The sequence below is a fragment of the Heterodontus francisci genome, chromosome 8 (assembly GCF_036365525.1).
Source record: "Heterodontus francisci isolate sHetFra1 chromosome 8, sHetFra1.hap1, whole genome shotgun sequence".
NCBI lineage: Eukaryota > Metazoa > Chordata > Chondrichthyes > Heterodontiformes > Heterodontidae > Heterodontus > Heterodontus francisci.
The window spans coordinates 71,057,846-71,077,085 of NC_090378.1; the positions used below are offsets into that span (position 1 = coordinate 71,057,846).

Below are 19,240 nucleotides of genomic sequence, written 5' to 3' on the forward strand. Positions count from 1 at the left end.
CTTGACAGTCTTCCTAAAGTGTGGTGCACAGAATTGGCCATAATACTCCAACTGGGGACTAACTAATGATTTATAAAGGTTTAACTTAACTTCCTTGCTTTTGCATTTTCTGCCTATTTATAAAGCCAAGGATCTGTAAGCTTTTGTAAAAAAGCCTTCTCAACTTGGCCTGCCACCTTCAAAGATTTTGCGTTCTTATATCCCCAAGTCTCTAAGAAATTGTACCATTTATACTGCCTTTCCTCATTCTTCCTACCAAAATACACTACTTCACATGTTAAATTACATCAGGCACGTCTCTCCCCACTTCACCAGTCTGTCTCTGTCCTTCTGAAGTGTTAGCATCCTCGCTGCAAACTTTGAAGTAGGCCATGCATACACAAGTCCAGATTATTAATATGCATCAAACGGAGTAGTGGTTCTAAAGCCAATACCAGGGAGTCACCACTCTATCTTTCCCTCCAGTCTGAAAAACAATTTTCACCACTACTCTCTGCTTGGTCTATTTGCCAATTTCATATCTACATTGCCACTGCCCTTTATTCCCATGGGCTTCAATTTTGCTAACAAGTATATTATGCAGAACTTTATCAAATGCCTTTTGAAAGTCCACATACACACCAACCTGGTCCATTAATTCAACAAAGAATGCAAGTTACTCAAACTCGATTAACCTTAAGCAAATCCATGAACTAAATTTTTCCAATAAATATTTTGTTCTCATTTAGCACTCAATATTGCAGTCATACATAGCACAAAGGAAGGTGGTTGTGGTTGTTGGAGGCCAATCATCTCAGTTCCAGGACATCACCACAGGAGTTCCTCGGGCAGTGTGCAAGGCCCAAACACCTGCAGCTGCTTCATCAATAACCTTCCATCCATAAGGTCAGAATTAGGGAAGTTTGCCGATGATTGCATAGTGTCCATTCCCGTTTATAACTTCTCAGAAAGTGAAGCAGTCCCTGACTGCAAGCAGGAAGATCTGGACAACAGCCAGGCCTGGACTGATAGTTAGCAAGTAAAATTCACGTAACACAAGTGCCAGGCAATGAGCATCTCAAACAAGAGAGAATCTAATCACCTCCCCTGAGCATTACCATCGCTGATTCCCCCACCATCAACATCGTAGGGATTACCGTTGACTGGAAACTTAATTGGACCCGCCATATAAATAATGTGGCTACAACAGGTTAGAGGCTAGGAATTCTGCAGCAAGCAACTGACCTCCTGACTCCCCCAAGCCCATCCACCATCTACAAGGTAAAAGTCAGGAATGTGATGGGATACTCCCAATTTGCCTGGATAAATGCACCTCGCCACCATCCAGGACAAAGTAGTCTGCTTGATTAGCTCGACATCCACCACCTACAACATTACCCCCACCCCCTCCATCACCAGTGTACCATGGCTGCAGTGTGTACCATCTAAAAGATGCACTGCAGCAACTTCCTAAGCCTCCTTCGATAGAACCTTCCAAACCCATGACCTCTACCACCGAGAAGAACAAGGGCAGGAGTCTCTTGGGAACACCACCTGCAAGCTCCCCTCCAAACCACACACCATCCTGACTTGGTACAGAATCACTATTTCTTCATTGTCACTGGGTTAAAATTCTGGAATTCCCTCCCTAACAGCACGATGGCCATTCCTACAAGACATGAACGAATTTAAGAAAAAAGGTCATACTTTACTGTCAATTAAGCTCTTTTACGTTTTTTTTTATTCATTCATGGGATGTGGATGTCGCCGGCCAGGCCAGCATTTATTGCCCATCCCTAATTGCCCTTGAAAAGGTGGTGGTGAGCTGCCTTCTTGAACCGCTGCAGTCCATGTCGGGGTAGGTACACCCAAGTTGCTGTTAGGAAGGGAGTTCCAGGATTTTGACCCAGCGACAGTGAAGGAACGGCGATATAGTTCCAAGTCAGGATGGTATGCGACTTGGAGGGGAATTTGCACGTGGTGGTGTTCCCATGCATTTGCTGCGCTTGTCCTTCTAGTTGGTAGAGGTCGCAGGTTTGGAAGGTGCCTTGGTGCGTTGCTGCAGTGCATCTTATAGAGGGTACACACTGCTGCCACTGTGCGTCGGTGGTGGAGGGAGTGAATGTTTGTGGATGGGGTGCCAATCAAGAGGGCTGCTTTCTCCTGGATGGTGTTGAGCTTCTTGAGTGTTGTTGCAGCTGCACCCACCCAGGCAAGTGCAGAGTATTCCATTACACTCCTGACTTGTGCCTTGTAGATGGCAGACAGGCATTGGGGAGTCAGGTGGTGAGTTACTTGCCGCAGGATTCCTAGCCTCTGACCTGCTCTTGTAGCCACAGTATTTATTTGGCTACTCCAGTTCAGTTTCTGGTCAATGGTAGCCCCTAGGATGTTAATAGTGGGGGATTCAGTGATGGTAATGCCATTGAATGTCAAGGGGAGATGGTGAGATTCTCCTGTTGGAGATGGTCATTGCCTGGCACTTGTGTGGCACAAATGTTACTTGCCACTAATCAGCCCAAGCATGGATATTATCCAAGTCCTGCTGTATTTCTACACGGACTGCTTCAGTATCTGAGGAGTCACGAATGGTGCTGAACATTGTGCAATCAGCGAACATCCCCACTTCTGACCTCATGATTGAAGGAAGGTCACTGATGAAGCAGCTGAGATGGTTGGGCCTAGGACACTACCCTGATGAACTCCTGCAGTGATGTCCTGGAGCTCAGATGATTGACCTCCAAAAACCACAACCATCTTCCTTTGCGCTAGGTACGACTCCAACCAGCGGAGAGTTTTCCCAGATTCCCATTGATTCCAGTTTTGCTAGGGCTCCTTGATGCCATACTCAGTCAAATGCTGCCTTGATGTCAAGGGCAGTCACTCTCACCTCACCTCTTGCGTTCAGCTCTTTTGTCCATGTTTGAACCACAGCTGTAATGAGGTCAGTACTGATTGGCCCTGGCAGAACCCAAATTGAGCGTCACTGAGCAGGTTATTGCTAAGCAAGTGGCACTTGATGCCACGGTTGATGACACCTTCCAACACTTTACTGATTATTGATAGTAGGCTGATGGGGTGGCAATTGGCCGGGTTGGACTCGCCCTGCTTTTTGTGTACAGGACGTACCTGGGCAATTTTCTACGTTGCAGGGTAGATATCAGTGTTGCAGCTGTACTAGAACACCTTGGCTAGGGGCTCGGCAAGCTCTGGAGCACAGGTCTTCAGTACTATTGCCAGAATATTGTTAGGGCCCATAGCATTCGCAGTATGCAGTGCCTTCAGTCGTTTCTTGATATCATGCGGAGTGAATTGAATTAGCTGAAGTCTGGCATCTGTGATGCTGGGGACCTCAGGGGGGAGACCAAGATGAATCATCAACTTGGCACTTCTGGCTGAAGATTATTGCAAATGCTTCAGCCTCATCTTTCACACTGATGTGCTGGGCTCCCCCATCATTGAGGATGGGGATAATTGTGGAGCCACCTCCTCCAGTTAGTTAATTGTCCACCACCATTCACAGCTGGATGTGGCAGGACTGCAGAGCTTAGATCTGATCCGTTGGTTATGGGATCGCTTAGCTCTGTCTATGGCATGCTGCTTAGGCAGTTTGGCATGCAGATAGTCTTGTGTTATACCTTCACCAGGTTGACACCTCATTTTGATGCATGCCTGGTGCTGCTCTGGGTATGCCCTCCTGCACTCTTCATTGAACCAGGGTTGGTCTCCTGGCTTGATGGTAATGGTAGAGTGGGCGATATGCCAGGCGGGCCATGAGGTTACAGATTGTGGTTGAGTACAATTCTGCTGCTGCCCCACAGTGCCTCATGGATGCCCAGTTTTGTATTGCTAAATCTGTTCGAAATCTATCCCATTTAGAACAGTAGTACTGCCACACAACACGATGGAGGGTATCCTCAATGTGATGGCAGGACTTTGTCTCCACAAGGACTGTGCGCTGGTCACGCCTACCAATTCTGTCATGGACAGATGCATCTGCGGCAGGCAGATTGGTGCGGATGAGGTCAAGTATGCTTTTCCCTCTTGTTGGTTCCCTCACCATCTGCCGCATACCCAGTCCAGCAGCTATGTCCTTTAGGATTTGGCCATCTCGGTCAGTAGTGGTGCTACCGAGCCACTCTTGGTGATGGACATTGAAGTCCCCCACCCAGAGTACATTCTGTGCCCTTGTCACCGTCAGTGCTTCCTCCAAGTGCTGTTCAACATGGAGGTGTACTGACTGATCAGCTGAGGGAGGGCAGTAGGTGGTAATCAGCAGGAGGTTTCCTTGTCCATGTTTGACCTGATGCCATGAGACTTCATGGGGTCCGGAGTCGATGTCGAGGACTTCCAGGGCAACTCCCTCCCAACTGTATACCATTGTGCCGCCACCTCTGCTGGGTCTGTCCTGCCGGTGGGACAGGACATACCCGGGGATGGTGATGGCAGTGTCTGGGACATTGTCTGTCAGGTATGATTCCGTGAGCATGACTGTGTCAGGCTGTTGCTTGACTAGTCTGTGGGACAGCTCGCCTAACTTTGGCGCAAGCCCCCAGATGTTAGTAAGGAGGACTTTGCAGGGTCGACAGGGCTGAGTTTGCCGTTGTTGTTTCCGGTGCCTAGGTCGATGCCGGGTAGTCCATCCGGTTTCATTCCTTTTTATATACTTCGTAGCAGTTGGATACAACGGAGTGGCTTGCTAAGCCATTTCAGAGGGCATGTAAGAGTCAACCACAGTGCTGTGTGTCTGGAGTCACATGTAGGCCAGACGAGGTAAGGACAGCAGATTTCCTTCCCGAAAGGACATTAGTGAACCAGATGGGTTTTCACAACAATCGACAATGGTTTCATGGTCATCATTAGACTAGCTTTTTTTAATTCCAGATTAATTGAATTCAAATTCCACCTTCTGCTGTGGTGGGATTCGAACCCATGCTTCAGATCAATACCCTGGGTCTCTGCATTACTAGTCCAGTGACAATACCACTACCCCCTTAGTTACTGCTGCAATATATGAAACATGGCTGCCAATTTGATAAACAGCTGACATACAGCAATGAGATGACCAGATCATTTGTTTCAGATGTTGGTTGAGGAAAGAATATTGGTTACGACACCTGGAAGAACTCCGCTCTTTGCCTTTGAATAGTGTTGAGATATTTTACATCCAGAAATGGCAGATAGGACCCCAATTTAACATCTCATTCAAAAGACAGTCAGCCTAGATTTTGTTCTTAAATAGGACTGGAAGCCACAACCTTCTGACTCAGAGGCAGGAGCGTTACCACTGAGCCACAGCTAACATTTGTGTACATTGTTTATTCAGTGATGTCCAATCTTTGGTTCTGAAGTTTCCTGAATTTGCTTTTAACCATCAGTTGGTTTTGCTGAGTAAAAAGCAATTCCCAGTTCTACTGGTGGGATTACACTTTGTTAGAATGATTAATTTATCCACGAAATTAGGGGCCAATTTTGAAGCAAGTTACTTTGATGTTGGAGTTAGGATGACATTTTAGTGAAATGCCTATAAAAGACTATTCAAAATGGATTATCTTGCCTTGGATATAAGAGCAGTCCCCAGGCTTATTCGTTTGCAAATTGAATACAGAGCAACAGGAATACCTGGACTAGTTCAGTAGAATTTTCAAACCATCTACTATAGTCAACTTTTGTTCATCAACTCAGGAACATTGCTCATTATGGAGAACTTTGCAAGACACAACTCAACATTTACAACAGAAAAGTGGTGTTTCTACCTGGAAAGCACACCAAATGGCCCAGAGAATCATGCATGCATTTAAGTTATACTACTTTCACAGGAAAACAATTGAAGACATTGATTTTAACGTGAGAATTGGGCATGGTCAGAATCAAACTCCACTGCAATGCTCCCATGGTAGAGTAGCATGGCAGCATCTGATGCTTAAAGGTCCCAGACTTGGCTCAATGGTAACATATTTACCTCAGAGTCAGTAAATCATGGATTAAACCCAATCAAGAGACTTGAACAAACAATGTCGGCTGAAACACAATACATTACTGAGGGAGTGCTGCACTGCCAGATGAGAGATTTTTGGATGAGTTTTTTGATTTTCATTCATTCATGGGATGTGGGCGTCGCTGGCTAGGCCAACATTTATTGCTCATTCCTAATTGCCCTTGAGAAGGTGGTGGTGAGCTGCCTTCTTGAACCACTGCAGTCCATGTGGGGTAGGTACACCCACAGTGCTGTTGGGAACGGAGTTCCAAGATTTTGACCCAACGACAGTGAAGGAATGGTGATATAGTTCCAAGTCAGGATGGTGTGTGGCTTGGAGGGGAACTTGCAGGTGGTGGTGTTCCTTTTCATCTGCTGCCCTTGTCTGTCTAGGTGGTAGAGGGTGAAGGTTTGGAAGGTGCTGTCTAAGGAGCCTTGGTGAGTTGCTGCAGTGCATCTTGTAGATGGTACGCACTGCTGCCATTGTGCGTCGCCGTTGGAGGGAGTGAATGCTTGTGGATGGGTTGCCAATCAAGCGGGCTTTGTCCTGGATGGTATCGACCTTCGAGTGTGTTGGAGCTGCACTCATCCAGGTAAGTGGAGAGTATTCCATCACACTCCTGACTTGTGCCTTGTAGATGGTGGACAGGCTTTGGGGAGTCAGGAGGTGAGTTACTCACCACAGGATTCCTAGCCTCTGACCTGCTCTTGTAGCCATGGTATTTATATGGCTACTCCAGTTCACTCTTAGGTCAATGGTAACCCCCAGGATATTTATAGGGGGGACTCAGCGATCGTAATGTCATTGAACGTCAAGGGGAGATGGTTAGATTCTTGTTGGAGATGGTCATTGCCTGGCACTTGTATGCCGCGAATGTTACTTGCCACATATCCCATGCCTGGTTGTTGTCCAGGTCTTGCTGCAATTCTACACAGACTGCTTCAGTATCTGAGTTGTTGTGAATCGTGCTGAACATTGTGCAATCAGCGAACATCCCCACTTCTGACCTTATGATTGAAGGAACATCATTGACGAAGCAGCTGAAGATGGTTGCGCCTAGGACATTACCCTGAGGGACTCCTGCAGTGATGTCCTGGAGCTCAGATGATTGACCTCCAACAACCACAACCACCTTCCTTTGTACTAGGTATGACTCCAACCAGGGGAAAATTTTCTCCCGATTCCCATTGACTTCAGTTTTGCTCGGGCTCCTTGATGCTATGCTCGATCAAACGTTGCCTTGATGTCAAGGGCAGTCACTATCACCTCACCTCTGGAGTTCAGCTCTTCTTTCCATGTTTGAACCTCAGCTGTAATGAGGTCAGGAGCTGAGTGGCCCTTGCGGAACCTAAATTGAGCGTCAGCCAGCAGGTTATTGCGAAGCAAGTGCCGCTTGATAGCACTGTTGATGACACCTTCCATCACTTTACTGATGACTGAGAGTAGGCTGATGGGACAATTATTGGCCAGGTTGGATTTGTCCTGCTTTTTGTGTATAGGACATATGGAGGCAATTTTCCACATTGCCAGGTAGATGTCAGTGTTGTAGCATTTCTGGAACAGCTTGGCTAGGGGCGCGACTAGTTCTGGAGCACAGGTCTTCAGTATTATTGCCAGAATGTTGTCAGGGCCCATAGCCTTTGCAGTATCCAGTGCCGTCAGTTGTTTCCTGATATTATGTGGAGTGAATCGACTGGCATCTGAGATGTTGGGGACCTCAGGAGGAGGCCGAGGTGGATCATCAGCTCAGTACTTCTGGCTGAAAATTGTTGCAAATGCTTCAGCCTTATCTTTTGCACTGATGTGCTGGGCTCCCCCATCATTGAGGATGGGAATATTTGTGGAACCACCTGCTCAAGTTAGTTGTTTAATTGTCCACCACCATTCACGACTGGATGTGGCAGGACTGCAGAGCTTAGATCTGATCTGTTGGTTGTGGGAACGCTTAGCTCGACATGGGCGGCACAGTGGCGCAGTGGTTAGCACCGCAGCCTCACAGCTCCAGCGACCCAGGTTCAATTCCGGGTACTGCCTGTGTGGAGTTTGTAAGTTCTCCCTGTGTCTGCGTGGGTTTCCTCCGGGTGCTCCGGTTTCCTCCCACATGCCAAAGACTTGCAAGTTGATAGGTAAATTGGCCATTAGAAATTGCCCCTAGTATAGGTAGGTGGTAGGGAAATATATAGGGATAGGTGGGGATGTGATAGGAATATGGGATTAGTGTAGGATTAGTGTAAACGGGTGGTTGATGGTCGGCACAGACTCGGTGGGCCGAAGGGCCTGTTTCAGTGCTGTATCTCTAAACTAAAAATGCTGCTTACACTGTTTGTCACGCAAGTAGTCCTGGGTTGTAGCTTCAGCAGGTTGACACCTCATTTTGAGGTATGCCTGGTGCTGCTCCTGGCATGCCCTCCTGCACTCTTCATTGAACCAGAGTTGCCCCCCCAGCTTGATGCTAATGGTTGAGTGAGGGATATACCAGGCCAGGAGGTTACAGATTGTGGTTGATTACAATTCTGCTGCTGCTGAGTCATTAAACCAAGGTCTTATCTGCCCTTAGGTAGATGCACAAGATCGCAAGGTACCTTCAAGGAGCAGCAGAGTTTTCTCTGGGTGTCCCAGCCAACATCTATCCATCAAATAAGATTACAAACAGGATTATCCGGTCCTTTATCTCATTGCTGTTTGTGGGACCATATTGAGAACAAACTAGCTGCTACATTGGCCTATGTTACATCAGTAATTACACTTCCAAAAATAAAGTACTCCATTGCTGTCAAGTCCTTTGGGACATCTTGAGATCATGAAAGGTAGTATATAAATGCAAGATTGATCTTTCTTTCTAAACTCGCATGAAGAATGGCCATCACGAGACAGCTCACAGAAGAGAAGGAAGAAAATTAGTCTGCAAACCTTTTGAACTATAAATTACAATACATACCCCAGGTGGTTTCGCATCCAGAGCAATTTCCAAATTCCACAAAGATGGTGGCCTCATACTACACATTGATGCTTGTGTGGTACTACAATCAGATGTACCTCCAATCTCCATACTCAATTTCTAGTTCATTTATCAACTTTAGCTTCCCTCCACTGTCAGGATTAGTAAATCCTTCAAGCTGGTAAACACTTACTATTGTTACAGAATCAAGCATGAGTTTTAATCTGTTGTCTTGGCGGCAGGGGTGAAGGCAATACTTTTCACATCGTCCCTCAGCAAATCGAAGATATGGGGCAGGGTCCATAATAAGGCAGACTGTACAATGGGTTAAGCCCACAATTTTATTTTTGAAGGTGGCTTGATTATGATCAACTTGGAGATATTAAATAATTTCACCAAGATGTACAAGATAAGCTAACATTTTTAGTGCACTATAGAATTAGATGCATGTGCCTTCATGTAAAATCGGCACAGTGGTTAGCACTGCAGCCTCACAGCTCCAGCGACCCGGGTTCGGTTCTGGGTACTGCCTGTGCGGAGTTTGCAAGTTCTCCCGGTGACCGCGTGGGTTTCTGCCGGGTGCTCCAGTTTCCTCCCACAGCCAAAGACTTGCAGGTTGATAGGCAAATTGGCCATTGTAAATTGCCCCTAGTGTAGGTAGGTGGTAGGACAATTGAGGGAAGGTGGGGATGTGGTAGGGAATATGGGATTAATGCAGGATTAGTATAAATGGGTGGTTAATGGTCGGCACAGACTCAGTGGGCCGAAGGGCCTGTTTCAGTGCTGCATCTCTCTATGACTCTAAAGTCAATGATGAATTTCCAACATCTTGTAACATATCACCATACAAGTTTCATCATGGCTAACATTCTGAAACAAGATTTCTACTAGCTTACATCCAGCTGCCAACAAAGCCTGAAATTGTAAGTACACACTACATATTGCTGGCTGCTTAACAATATTACCACCGTCACCTCAATCCCCATACCTCATTCAGAGCACAAAGAATGCAAGCAGCTTCTGTATGAAAAATGAAAGCCAGAATAGAATAAAACAAACAATGCATGGTGAGAGAAAAGCCTATCTAGCCCATGAAACTCCTACCTTACAATAAACTGTACTGTGCACCATTATGGATTCTATCCATCACACATATTCTCCTGAGGGAACAGAGGCAAAGTTTATACTTGCACATTCAAAAATTGGCAATAACCAAAGGATCAGATTATTTGTCTAACCTTACACAGTCTCAGAGACATTACCAGAGATTCAAGCCCCCTCTACATATTTAGCTCTGCTCCAGATAGCCTCACATTCAGCATTACTGATGTCGACTACAAGTGAATTCCATGTCCCCGACAAATAGGAGTTGACTTTATGACCCAATAATCTAGTTATATAATGACATAGTCCAAGAGACTATAATAATGAAAACTGTTATATGACTGGAAGCCATAACTTTGCACGTGTTTCCATATCCGGTTCTCCAAATTCTCATTGGGTGAACTGATAAGCACTATAATGAGAAGGCCAGATACAAATCGGTCACTTGGTTTATTTTACAATGCCATCAAATCATATCACTATCCAATTTGTATGTTAAGTAAACTTTTTGTAGTCAGCTTTTCCCTGAATCTAACTAGTTCTGAGCTTTTCTTATGAACATTAGAAATAGGAGCTGGAGTAGGCCACTCGGCCCTTCAAGCTGCTTCACCATTCAATAAGATCATGGTTGATCTCTACCTTAACGCCACCTTCCTGCACTATCCCCATATCCCTTAATTCCCAAAAATCTATCAATCTGGCTTGAATATATTCAAGGACAGAGCATCCACAGCTCCCTGGGGTGGAGAATTCCAAAGATTCACAATCCTTTGAGAGAAGAAATTTCTCATGTCAGTCCGAAATGGCCAATTCTTTATTCTGAGCCTGTGATCCCAAGATGTAGACAGCTTCAGCCAGGGGAAACATCCTCTCAGCTAATACCCTGCCAAGACTCTTAATAATTTTATATGTTTCAATTCGATCACCTCTCATTCTTCTAAACTCCAGAGAATATGGGCCTATTCTACTCAATCTCTCCTCAAATTGTCAAGGGGGTGGACATCAGCATATAGAAGTAGAAAAAAGGAAGAAGGTGCATAAAGAAGTTAGAGTGATTTTTTAGATTAGATTAGATTAGAGATACAGCACTGAAACAGGCCCTTCGGCCCACCGAGTCTGTGCCAAACATCAACCACCCATTTATACTAATCCTACACTAATCCCATATTCCTACCAAACATCCCCACCTGTCCCTATATTTCCCTACCACCTACCTATACTAGTGACAATTTATAATGGCCAATTTACCTATCAACCTGCAAGTCTTTTGGACTGTGGGAGGAAACCGGAGCACCCGGAGAAAACCCACGCAGACACAGGGAGAACTTGCAAACTCCACACAGGCAGTACCCGGAATCGAACCCGGGTCCCTGGAGCTGTGAGGCTGCGGTGCTAACCACTGCGCCGCCCTTGGATAGCACTAGAGTAGAAGGTAGCAGGAAGCTGCTGACAGGAACAACTGGCACTCAAAAATCAGGAATGCTACACGCAGGTTTGAACCTTTAAGACATGAATCTGTAGGAAAGAAATGTCAAAAACAGAAGGAAGCTGCTGCTATCCAGGCTCCCCCAGGTCAAGAATTCCTGTGCCCCAAATGCATAAAAGCCTGGAAATTTAGAATTGGACTATTTAGCCACCAGTGAGCATGCCAGCACCCATAGAGCTGAATTTTCCCAAAATCTTCGTCTGCAAAGAACTAGCCATCATCATCAGGAAGTAGTACCTGCCAGATTGGATTGAAGCAGACGAAGCAGGATTACGAGGAACACAAAGACAAGTTTAATAAGCACACAAAGAATGGTGAATAAGGTTGGTGAGCTACCAGTGCAAATAAGTCATGTGGCAATATGATGTAGGGACAACAAAATAAATGTGGCTTAAAAATGGTGAGGACTGGGTGCTGAACCCTCACGGACACAAAGTGTTCAGAAAAGACAGGGAAGGAGGTGGGGTGGCAGTACTGATTAGGAAAGACATTTTAGTGTTGGAAAGAGAGGATGTCCTTGAGGAGGTAAAAACAGAATCCATTTGGTTAGAGCTGAGAAGCAAAAAGAGTACGATCACATTACTAGGAGCGTTCTATCGGCCTCCAAATCTGGAACAAATCTGCAAGGAAATCACAGAGATGTGCAAGAACTATTTTATAGACATCCTTCCGTCTTGGAAGACGATAAACTGCACCCAGAGTGTATGTCACTTGAGTTGAACATCGCCTGCTGTGACTATAGAGGCTGACTCGTGAGCGGCAATCCCTTCCACAGCTGGCACAGATGAATATCGCTGGCCCGAGGTCGACTGATTTTTTTTTTTCCTTCTGCCGGGCTCTCTTTTCCGCCACCTGGTCATTTCTTTGATCCTCTGCTTTTTCCATGCCCTTCCTGACTGGCATCCTCCAGGAACTCTGGTAAACAGCAAGGCCTTCCCATGCAGACACTGATACTGGTCAACTTGAAGTCTTGCTTGCACACATCCTGGTGTTGCAGATGTGGGCGACCTGTTGGTCTCGTGCCAATAGCAAGCTTGCCATAGAGCATGGCTTTGGGGATGTGGCCGTGATCCATGCGGCGCACGTGACACAGCCAACAGAGTCGCCGCTGACTCAAGAGTGCAAACATGCTGGGGATCCCTGCACGCTGGTGTATTTCCACATTCGCCACTCTGTCCTGCCAGGAGATGCCCAATATCCGTCTGAGGCAGCGGAAGTGGAAGCTGTTCATCCGCTTTTCTTGGCTTACATAAGTAGTCCATGCTTCGCTACTATAAAGGAGGGTGTTGAGAACACAAGCCTGGTACACGCGGAGCTTTGTATTTTTGGTCAGTTTGCTGTTGCTCCACACTCGCCTTCTCAACTTTGAAATGACAGCTGCAGCCCAGGCAATCTGGTGCTGATTTCAGCATCAAGGGCCAGATTGCTGGTGATTGTTGATCCAAGCTATGTGAATCAGTTGACAACCTCCAAAGTGAGGGTTCTGATGTTGACGGAAGGTGGAGTCTCTATGCCCTGGCCCATAACTTTGGTCTTTCTGACACTGACTGACAGTCCAAACTCCTTGCAGGCCTGGGAGAACCAATCTACAAGCTGCTGCAAGTAAGCTTCATTATGGGACATCAGTACAGCATCATCAGCAAACAGCAACTCACGGACTAGGTCTTTACGCACTTTGATTTCGGCGCGCAGTCTTACCAAGTTAAACAGCTTGCCATTAGCTCGAGCATGCAGATGAACACCCCCATTTGTGTTGCCGAAAGCGTACAATAGCAGAATGGAGAAGAATATGCCAAAGAGAATTGGCGCCAGGATTTAGCCCTGCTTTACCCTGCTGCTGATCTTGAGAACATCTAATGTTGCTCCATTGTAACTGATGGAACTGTGCATGTTCTTGTGGAAAGAAGAGATGATGCCCAAGAGACCAGGAGGGCAGCCTATTGCCATAGCAGCTTGAAGAGTCTGTCTCTGCTGACAAGATCGAAGGTCTTGGTGAGGTCTATGAAAGCAATGTAGAGTGATCTATGCTGTTCGCAGCACTTCTCATGTAACTGCCAAAGTGAGAAAATCATGTCAGCTGTTGATCTGCCAGCTCTGAAGCTGCACTGAGATTCAGGATAGATGCATGACACCAGGATCTGCAATCTGGTCAGAGCAACCAGAACAAAGACCTTCTCCAAAATATTTTGAAAGGAGATGCCTCAGTAATTGTTGCAGTCACTGTGATCCCCTTTATTTTTGTACAATCATAAGTTAGAGCTGAGAAGCAAAAAGGGTGTGATCACACTACCTACTGGGGGTATTCTACAGGCCTCCAAATAGTGAGATAGAGGAGTGAAACGGCAGGGAAATCACAGATGTGCAAGAACTATAGAGTGGTGATATTGGGGGACTTTAATTATCCAAATAGCGATTGGGATAATATTAGAGTAAAAGGAAAGGAGAGGGAGGAATTTCTGAAATGTGTACACTCTCAGTCCAACTAGGGAGGAGGCAATGCTGGATCTGGTGCTGGCAAATGAAGTGGGCCAAATATCTGTGGAGGAATCCTTGGATAAGAGTGACCATTGTATCATAAGGTTTAGATTAGTAATGGAGAAGAGCAAGGAACAATCTAAAGTAGAACAACTAAATTGCAAGAGGGCTAACTTCAATGTGATGAGGGGGGGATCTAGCCAGGGTAAAATGGAACCAAAGTTTCACAGCGAAAACTGTTACTGGAACATTGAGTGATCTTTGTGGAAGAGATTTCAGGTACAAGCTAGGTACTTTTTAACAAGAGGGAAAGGCAGGGGAACGAAAATCAGAGCTCCTTGGATGATGAGGGAGATAGAGAACATGATGAAACAAATAAGTTTAGGATGCATGTCAAGTGAATTCTTCAAGCCAATGAGAGGGGAGGTGAAGAGGGAAATAAGACTGGCAAGGAGAGAATGAGAATAGAATGGCAGTTAGCATAAAAGGGCACCCAAAAATCTTCTATGTAGTAAGCGGGCAGTGAAAAGTGAGGCGAGGCCTATTAGAGCAAAATTGGATGACAGGTCTGCCCTCTGGCCATGAATTGGCTGCCCCGGGGAAAAATCACAATGAGCAACTGTTTCCCATACAATGCAGGTTTCTCACTCACAGTTCAACCTGATGATGGGTTCAGAAACCTGCAGGGAAAATCTTGCCCCTAGATTCAAGTAGAAATATCTGTCCCCATTCTGTTCCCCTTAATAGCTTGAAAACTTTAATCAAATAACCCCTTAACCTTCTGAATTTCAGAGAATGCATTCGAACTTGCGTAATCTCTCCTTGTAATTTACCTTCGGAGTCCAGGCATCATTCTGGCAAATCTATGTTGCATTCCCTCCTGTGGTGTGGTATCCAGAATTGCTCACAGTACTCCAGGTGTGATCTAGCCAGGGTTTTGTGCAGCTGAAGCATGACTTTTACCCCCTTATATTCTACTCTTCTAGATAGAAAGCCCAACATTCGATTATTTTCTGTACCTGTCAATGATATTTTAATAATCTATGTACATGGAACCGCACGTCTCTTCAGACTTCCAATTTTTCTAGCTTTACACGAATGAGTGGGGGGGGGGGGGAGGAGGAGGACGGCGGGGGGGGGGAAGAGGAGGACGGCGGGGGGGGGGAAGAGGAGGACGGCGGGGGGGGGGAAGAGGAGGACGGCGGGGGGGGGGGAAGAGGAGGACGGCGGGGGGGGGGAAGAGGAGGACGGCGGGGGGGGGGAAGAGGAGGACGGCGGGGGGGGGGAAGAGGAGGACGGCGGGGGGGGGGAAGAGGAGGACGGCGGGGGGGGGGAAGAGGAGGACGGCGGGGGGGGGAAGAGGAGGACGGCGGGGGGGGGAAGAGGAGGACGGCGGGGGGGGGAAGAGGAGGACGGCGGGGGGGGGGAAGAGGAGGACGGCGGGGGGGGGGAAGAGGAGGACGGCGGGGGGGGGGGAAGAGGAGGACGGCGGGGGGGGGGAAGAGGAGGACGGCGGGGGGGGGGGAAGAGGAGGACGGCGGGGGGGGGGAAGAGGAGGACGGCGGGGGGGGGGAAGAGGAGGACGGCGGGGGGGGGGAAGAGGAGGACGGCGGGGGGGGGGAAGAGGAGGACGGCGGGGGGGGGGAAGAGGAGGACGGCGGGGGGGGGGAAGAGGAGGACGGCGGGGGGGGGGAAGAGGAGGACGGCGGGGGGGGGGAAGAGGAGGACGGCGGGGGGGGGGGGGAAGAGGAGGACGGCGGGGGGGGGGAAGAGGAGGACGGCGGGGGGGGGGGGGAAGAGGAGGACGGCGGGGGGGGGGGGAAGAGGAGGACGGCGGGGGGGGGAAGAGGAGGACGGCGGGGGGGGGAAGAGGAGGACGGCGGGGGGGGGAAGAGGAGGACGGCGGGGGGGGGAAGAGGAGGACGGCGGGGGGGGGAAGAGGAGGACGGCGGGGGGGGGAAGAGGAGGACGGCGGGGGGGGGAAGAGGAGGACGGCGGGGGGGGGGAAGAGGAGGACGGCGGGGGGGGGAAGAGGAGGACGGCGGGGGGGGGGAGGAGGAGGACGGCGGGGGGGGGGAGGAGGAGGACGGCGGGGGGGGGGGAGGAGGAGGACGGCGGGGGGGGGGAGGAGGAGGACGGCGGGGGGGGGAGGAGGAGGACGGCGGGGGGGGGAGGAGGAGGACGGCGGGGGGGGGGAGGAGGAGGACGGCGGGGGGGGGGAGGAGGAGGACGGCGGGGGGGGGGAGGAGGAGGACGGCGGGGGGGGGGAGGAGGAGGACGGCGGGGGGGGGAGGAGGAGGACGGCGGGGGGGGGGGAGGAGGAGGACGGCGGGGGGGGGAGGAGGAGGACGGCGGGGGGGGGGAGGAGGAGGACGGCGGGGGGGGGGGAGGAGGAGGACGGCGGGGGGGGGGAGGAGGAGGACGGCGGGGGGGGGGGAGGAGGAGGACGGCGGGGGGGGGGAGGAGGAGGACGGCGGGGGGGGGGAGGAGGAGGACGGCGGGGGGGGGGAGGAGGAGGACGGCGGGGGGAGGGGAGGAGGAGGACGGCGGGGGGAGGGGAGGAGGAGGACGGCGGGGGGAGGGGAGGAGGAGGACGGCGGGGGGAGGGGAGGAGGAGGACGGCGGGGGGAGGGGAGGAGGAGGACGGCGGGGGGAGGGGAGGAGGAGGACGGCGGGGGGAGGGGAGGAGGAGGACGGCGGGGGGAGGGGAGGAGGAGGACGGCGGGGGGAGGGGAGGAGGAGGACGGCGGGGGGAGGGGAGGAGGAGGACGGCGGGGGGAGGGGAGGAGGAGGACGGCGGGGGGAGGGGAGGAGGAGGACGGCGGGGGGAGGGGAGGAGGAGGACGGCGGGGGGAGGGGAGGAGGAGGACGGCGGGGGGAGGGGAGGAGGAGGACGGCGGGGGGAGGGGAGGAGGAGGACGGCGGGGGGAGGGGAGGAGGACGACGGCGGGGGGGGGAAGAGGACGACGGCGGGGGGGGGGAAGAGGACGACGGCGGGGGGGGGAAGAGGACGACGGCGGGGGGGGGGAAGAGGACGACGGCGGGGGGGGGGGGGAAGAGGACGACGGCGGGGGGGGGGAAGAGGAGGACGGCAGGGGGGGGGGCAAGAGGAGGACGGCAGGGGGGGGGGGAAGAGGAGGACGGCGGGGGGGGGGAAGAGGAGGACGGCGGGGGGGGGGGGAAGAGGAGGACGGCGGGGGGGGGGGGAAGAGGAGGACGGCGGGGGGGGGGGGGAAGAGGAGGACGGCGGGGGGGGGGGAGAAGAGGAGGACGGCGGGGGGGGGGGGAAGTGGAGGACGGCGGGGGGGGGGGGAAGAGGAGGACGGCGGGGGGGGGGGAAGAGGAGGACGGCGGGGGGGGGGGAAGAGGAGGACGGCGGGGGGGGGGGGGAAGAGGAGGACGGCGGGGGGGGGGGGGAAGAGGAGGACGGCGGGGGGGGGGGGAAGAGGAGGACGGCGGGGGGGGGGGGAAGAGGAGGACGGCGGGGGGGGGGGAAGAGGAGGACGGCGGGGGGGGGGGAAGAGGAGGACGGCGGGGGGGGGGGGGAAGAGGAGGACGGCGGGGGGGGGGGAGAGAGGAGGACGGCGGGGGGGGGGGGGAGAGAGGAGGACGGCGGGGGGGGGGGGGAGAGAGGAGGACGGCGGGGGGGGGGGGGGGAGAGGAGGACGGCGGGGGGGGGGGAAGTGGAGGACGGCGGGGGGGGGGGGGAGTGGAGGACGGCGGGGGGGGGGGGGAGAGGAGGACGGCGGGGGGGGGGGGGAGAGGAGGACGGCGGGGGGGGGGGGAGAGGAGGACGGCGGGGGGGGGGAGAGGAGGACGGCGGGGGGGGGGAGAGGAGGACGGCGGGGGGGGGAGTTGGAGGAGAGACCACTGTTGTCGTAGGTGCAGTAAAGTTACTAATGACTCAAGTTGCTTTGAGTAGGTGTGCGGGTCCACGAATAGCAAACACTCGTTTACAGCTTGGAACTGGCATTTCTGAAGCGTTACCGCAGGGATTGTCCGGGACCTCCACCGCCCGGGGACAGGCCAGTACCTGGCTGCTGCTGTCCGTCCGTAGGTTCTTCAGAAGGATTTTCCGCCTGTTGCTCAGCTCCCTGCGGGTCCTCTGCAGTCGCCGCTCAATCTCTTGAGGCTCCAGCGTCGGCAACTGCCGCTCTTCCCCCGCCCCCTGGCCCCGCTGTGGGAAGATGGAACCCATTTCTACCACCGCTGCGGTCTGAGGGTAAGGGAGCGCCGCCATTTTGGAGCGGCTGCCGTTACAAAACCGAGGTGGGTGCGAGTCCCGGACCGGTAAAAAAAACTGGTCGATACAGCGCCGCCCGCAGCCCCGGGGCTGGTACTGCAGTCCCGGAGACAGCGCCGCCCGCAGCCCCGGGGCCAGTACTGCAGTTCCGGAGACAGCGCCGCCCGCAGCTCCGGGCCGGTACTGCAGTCCAGGAGACAGCGCCGCCCGCAGCCCCGGGGCCAGTACTGCAGTCCTGGAGACGGCGCCGCCCGCAGCCCCGGGGAAATTACCTGCATTCCCGGACACAGCGCCGCCCAGAGCCCTGCGGCCGGTACTGCAGTCCCGGAGACAGCGCCTCCCGCAGCCCCGGGGAAAGTACTGCATTCCCAGCCACAGTGCCGCCCGCAGCCCCGGGCCGGTACTGCATTCCAGGAGACAACGCCGCCCACCGGCCCGGGCCGGTACTGTATTCCAGCTGACAGCGCCGCCCGCAGCCGGTACTGCATTTTTGGAGATAGTGCCGCCAACTGCCCCGGGGAAAGTACTGCAGTCCTGGAGACAGCGACTGCAACCTAGTGGAAGGAAAATCAAGCAAAAGAGAGCAAATCATCAGGCTGCCTTGTGATCCAACCTGAGGAATGTACAATAGTGAATGCTGGAATTCTGAAATATAAAGAGAATATGCTGGAATCGCTAAGCAATTAGGCCGCATTTGTGGAGAGACAGTTAACGTCCATCAGAATTACAATAGTTTTACAGCTGCGAATTTGCCTTAAGCATCACGGAAAGCTGCTAAATAAATTAATAAAAATGGCAAAAATTCACATGAATTGATATTTCAACAACTTGCAATACACATAGCATTTTAATATAGAGAAATACCCAGAGGAACTTCTCAGAAGTGTAAGGAAACAAAAAGTTGATTGCCAAGCCAAAGAGGAAGACATGAGTAGAGGTGATCAGGAGATTGATTGGTTAATGAGGTAGTTATTAATAAGGGTCTTAAAGGAAGAGAGGGAGGCGTAGTTTAGGAAGGGAATTCCAGAGGGTGAGGT

At 51.5% G+C, this 19,240-nt stretch overlaps 1 protein-coding gene across 2 annotated transcripts in view; it reads right to left on the minus strand.

The window, feature by feature from the left end:
* Positions 1 to 18,267, minus strand: part of raver2 (ribonucleoprotein, PTB-binding 2) — a 144,079-nt gene extending 125,812 nt beyond the window's left edge. Inside the window, exon 1 of one of the 2 annotated variants that reach the window (XM_068037310.1) lies at positions 17,994 to 18,267. In XM_068037310.1, coding sequence (XP_067893411.1) covers positions 17,994 to 18,200 — 207 coding nt within the window. In that variant the 5' untranslated portion in view covers positions 18,201 to 18,267. The remainder of the gene's footprint in view (positions 1 to 17,993) is intronic. The other variant, XM_068037311.1, reaches the window with a different exon arrangement.
* Between the last annotated feature and the right edge of the window lie 973 nt (positions 18,268 to 19,240).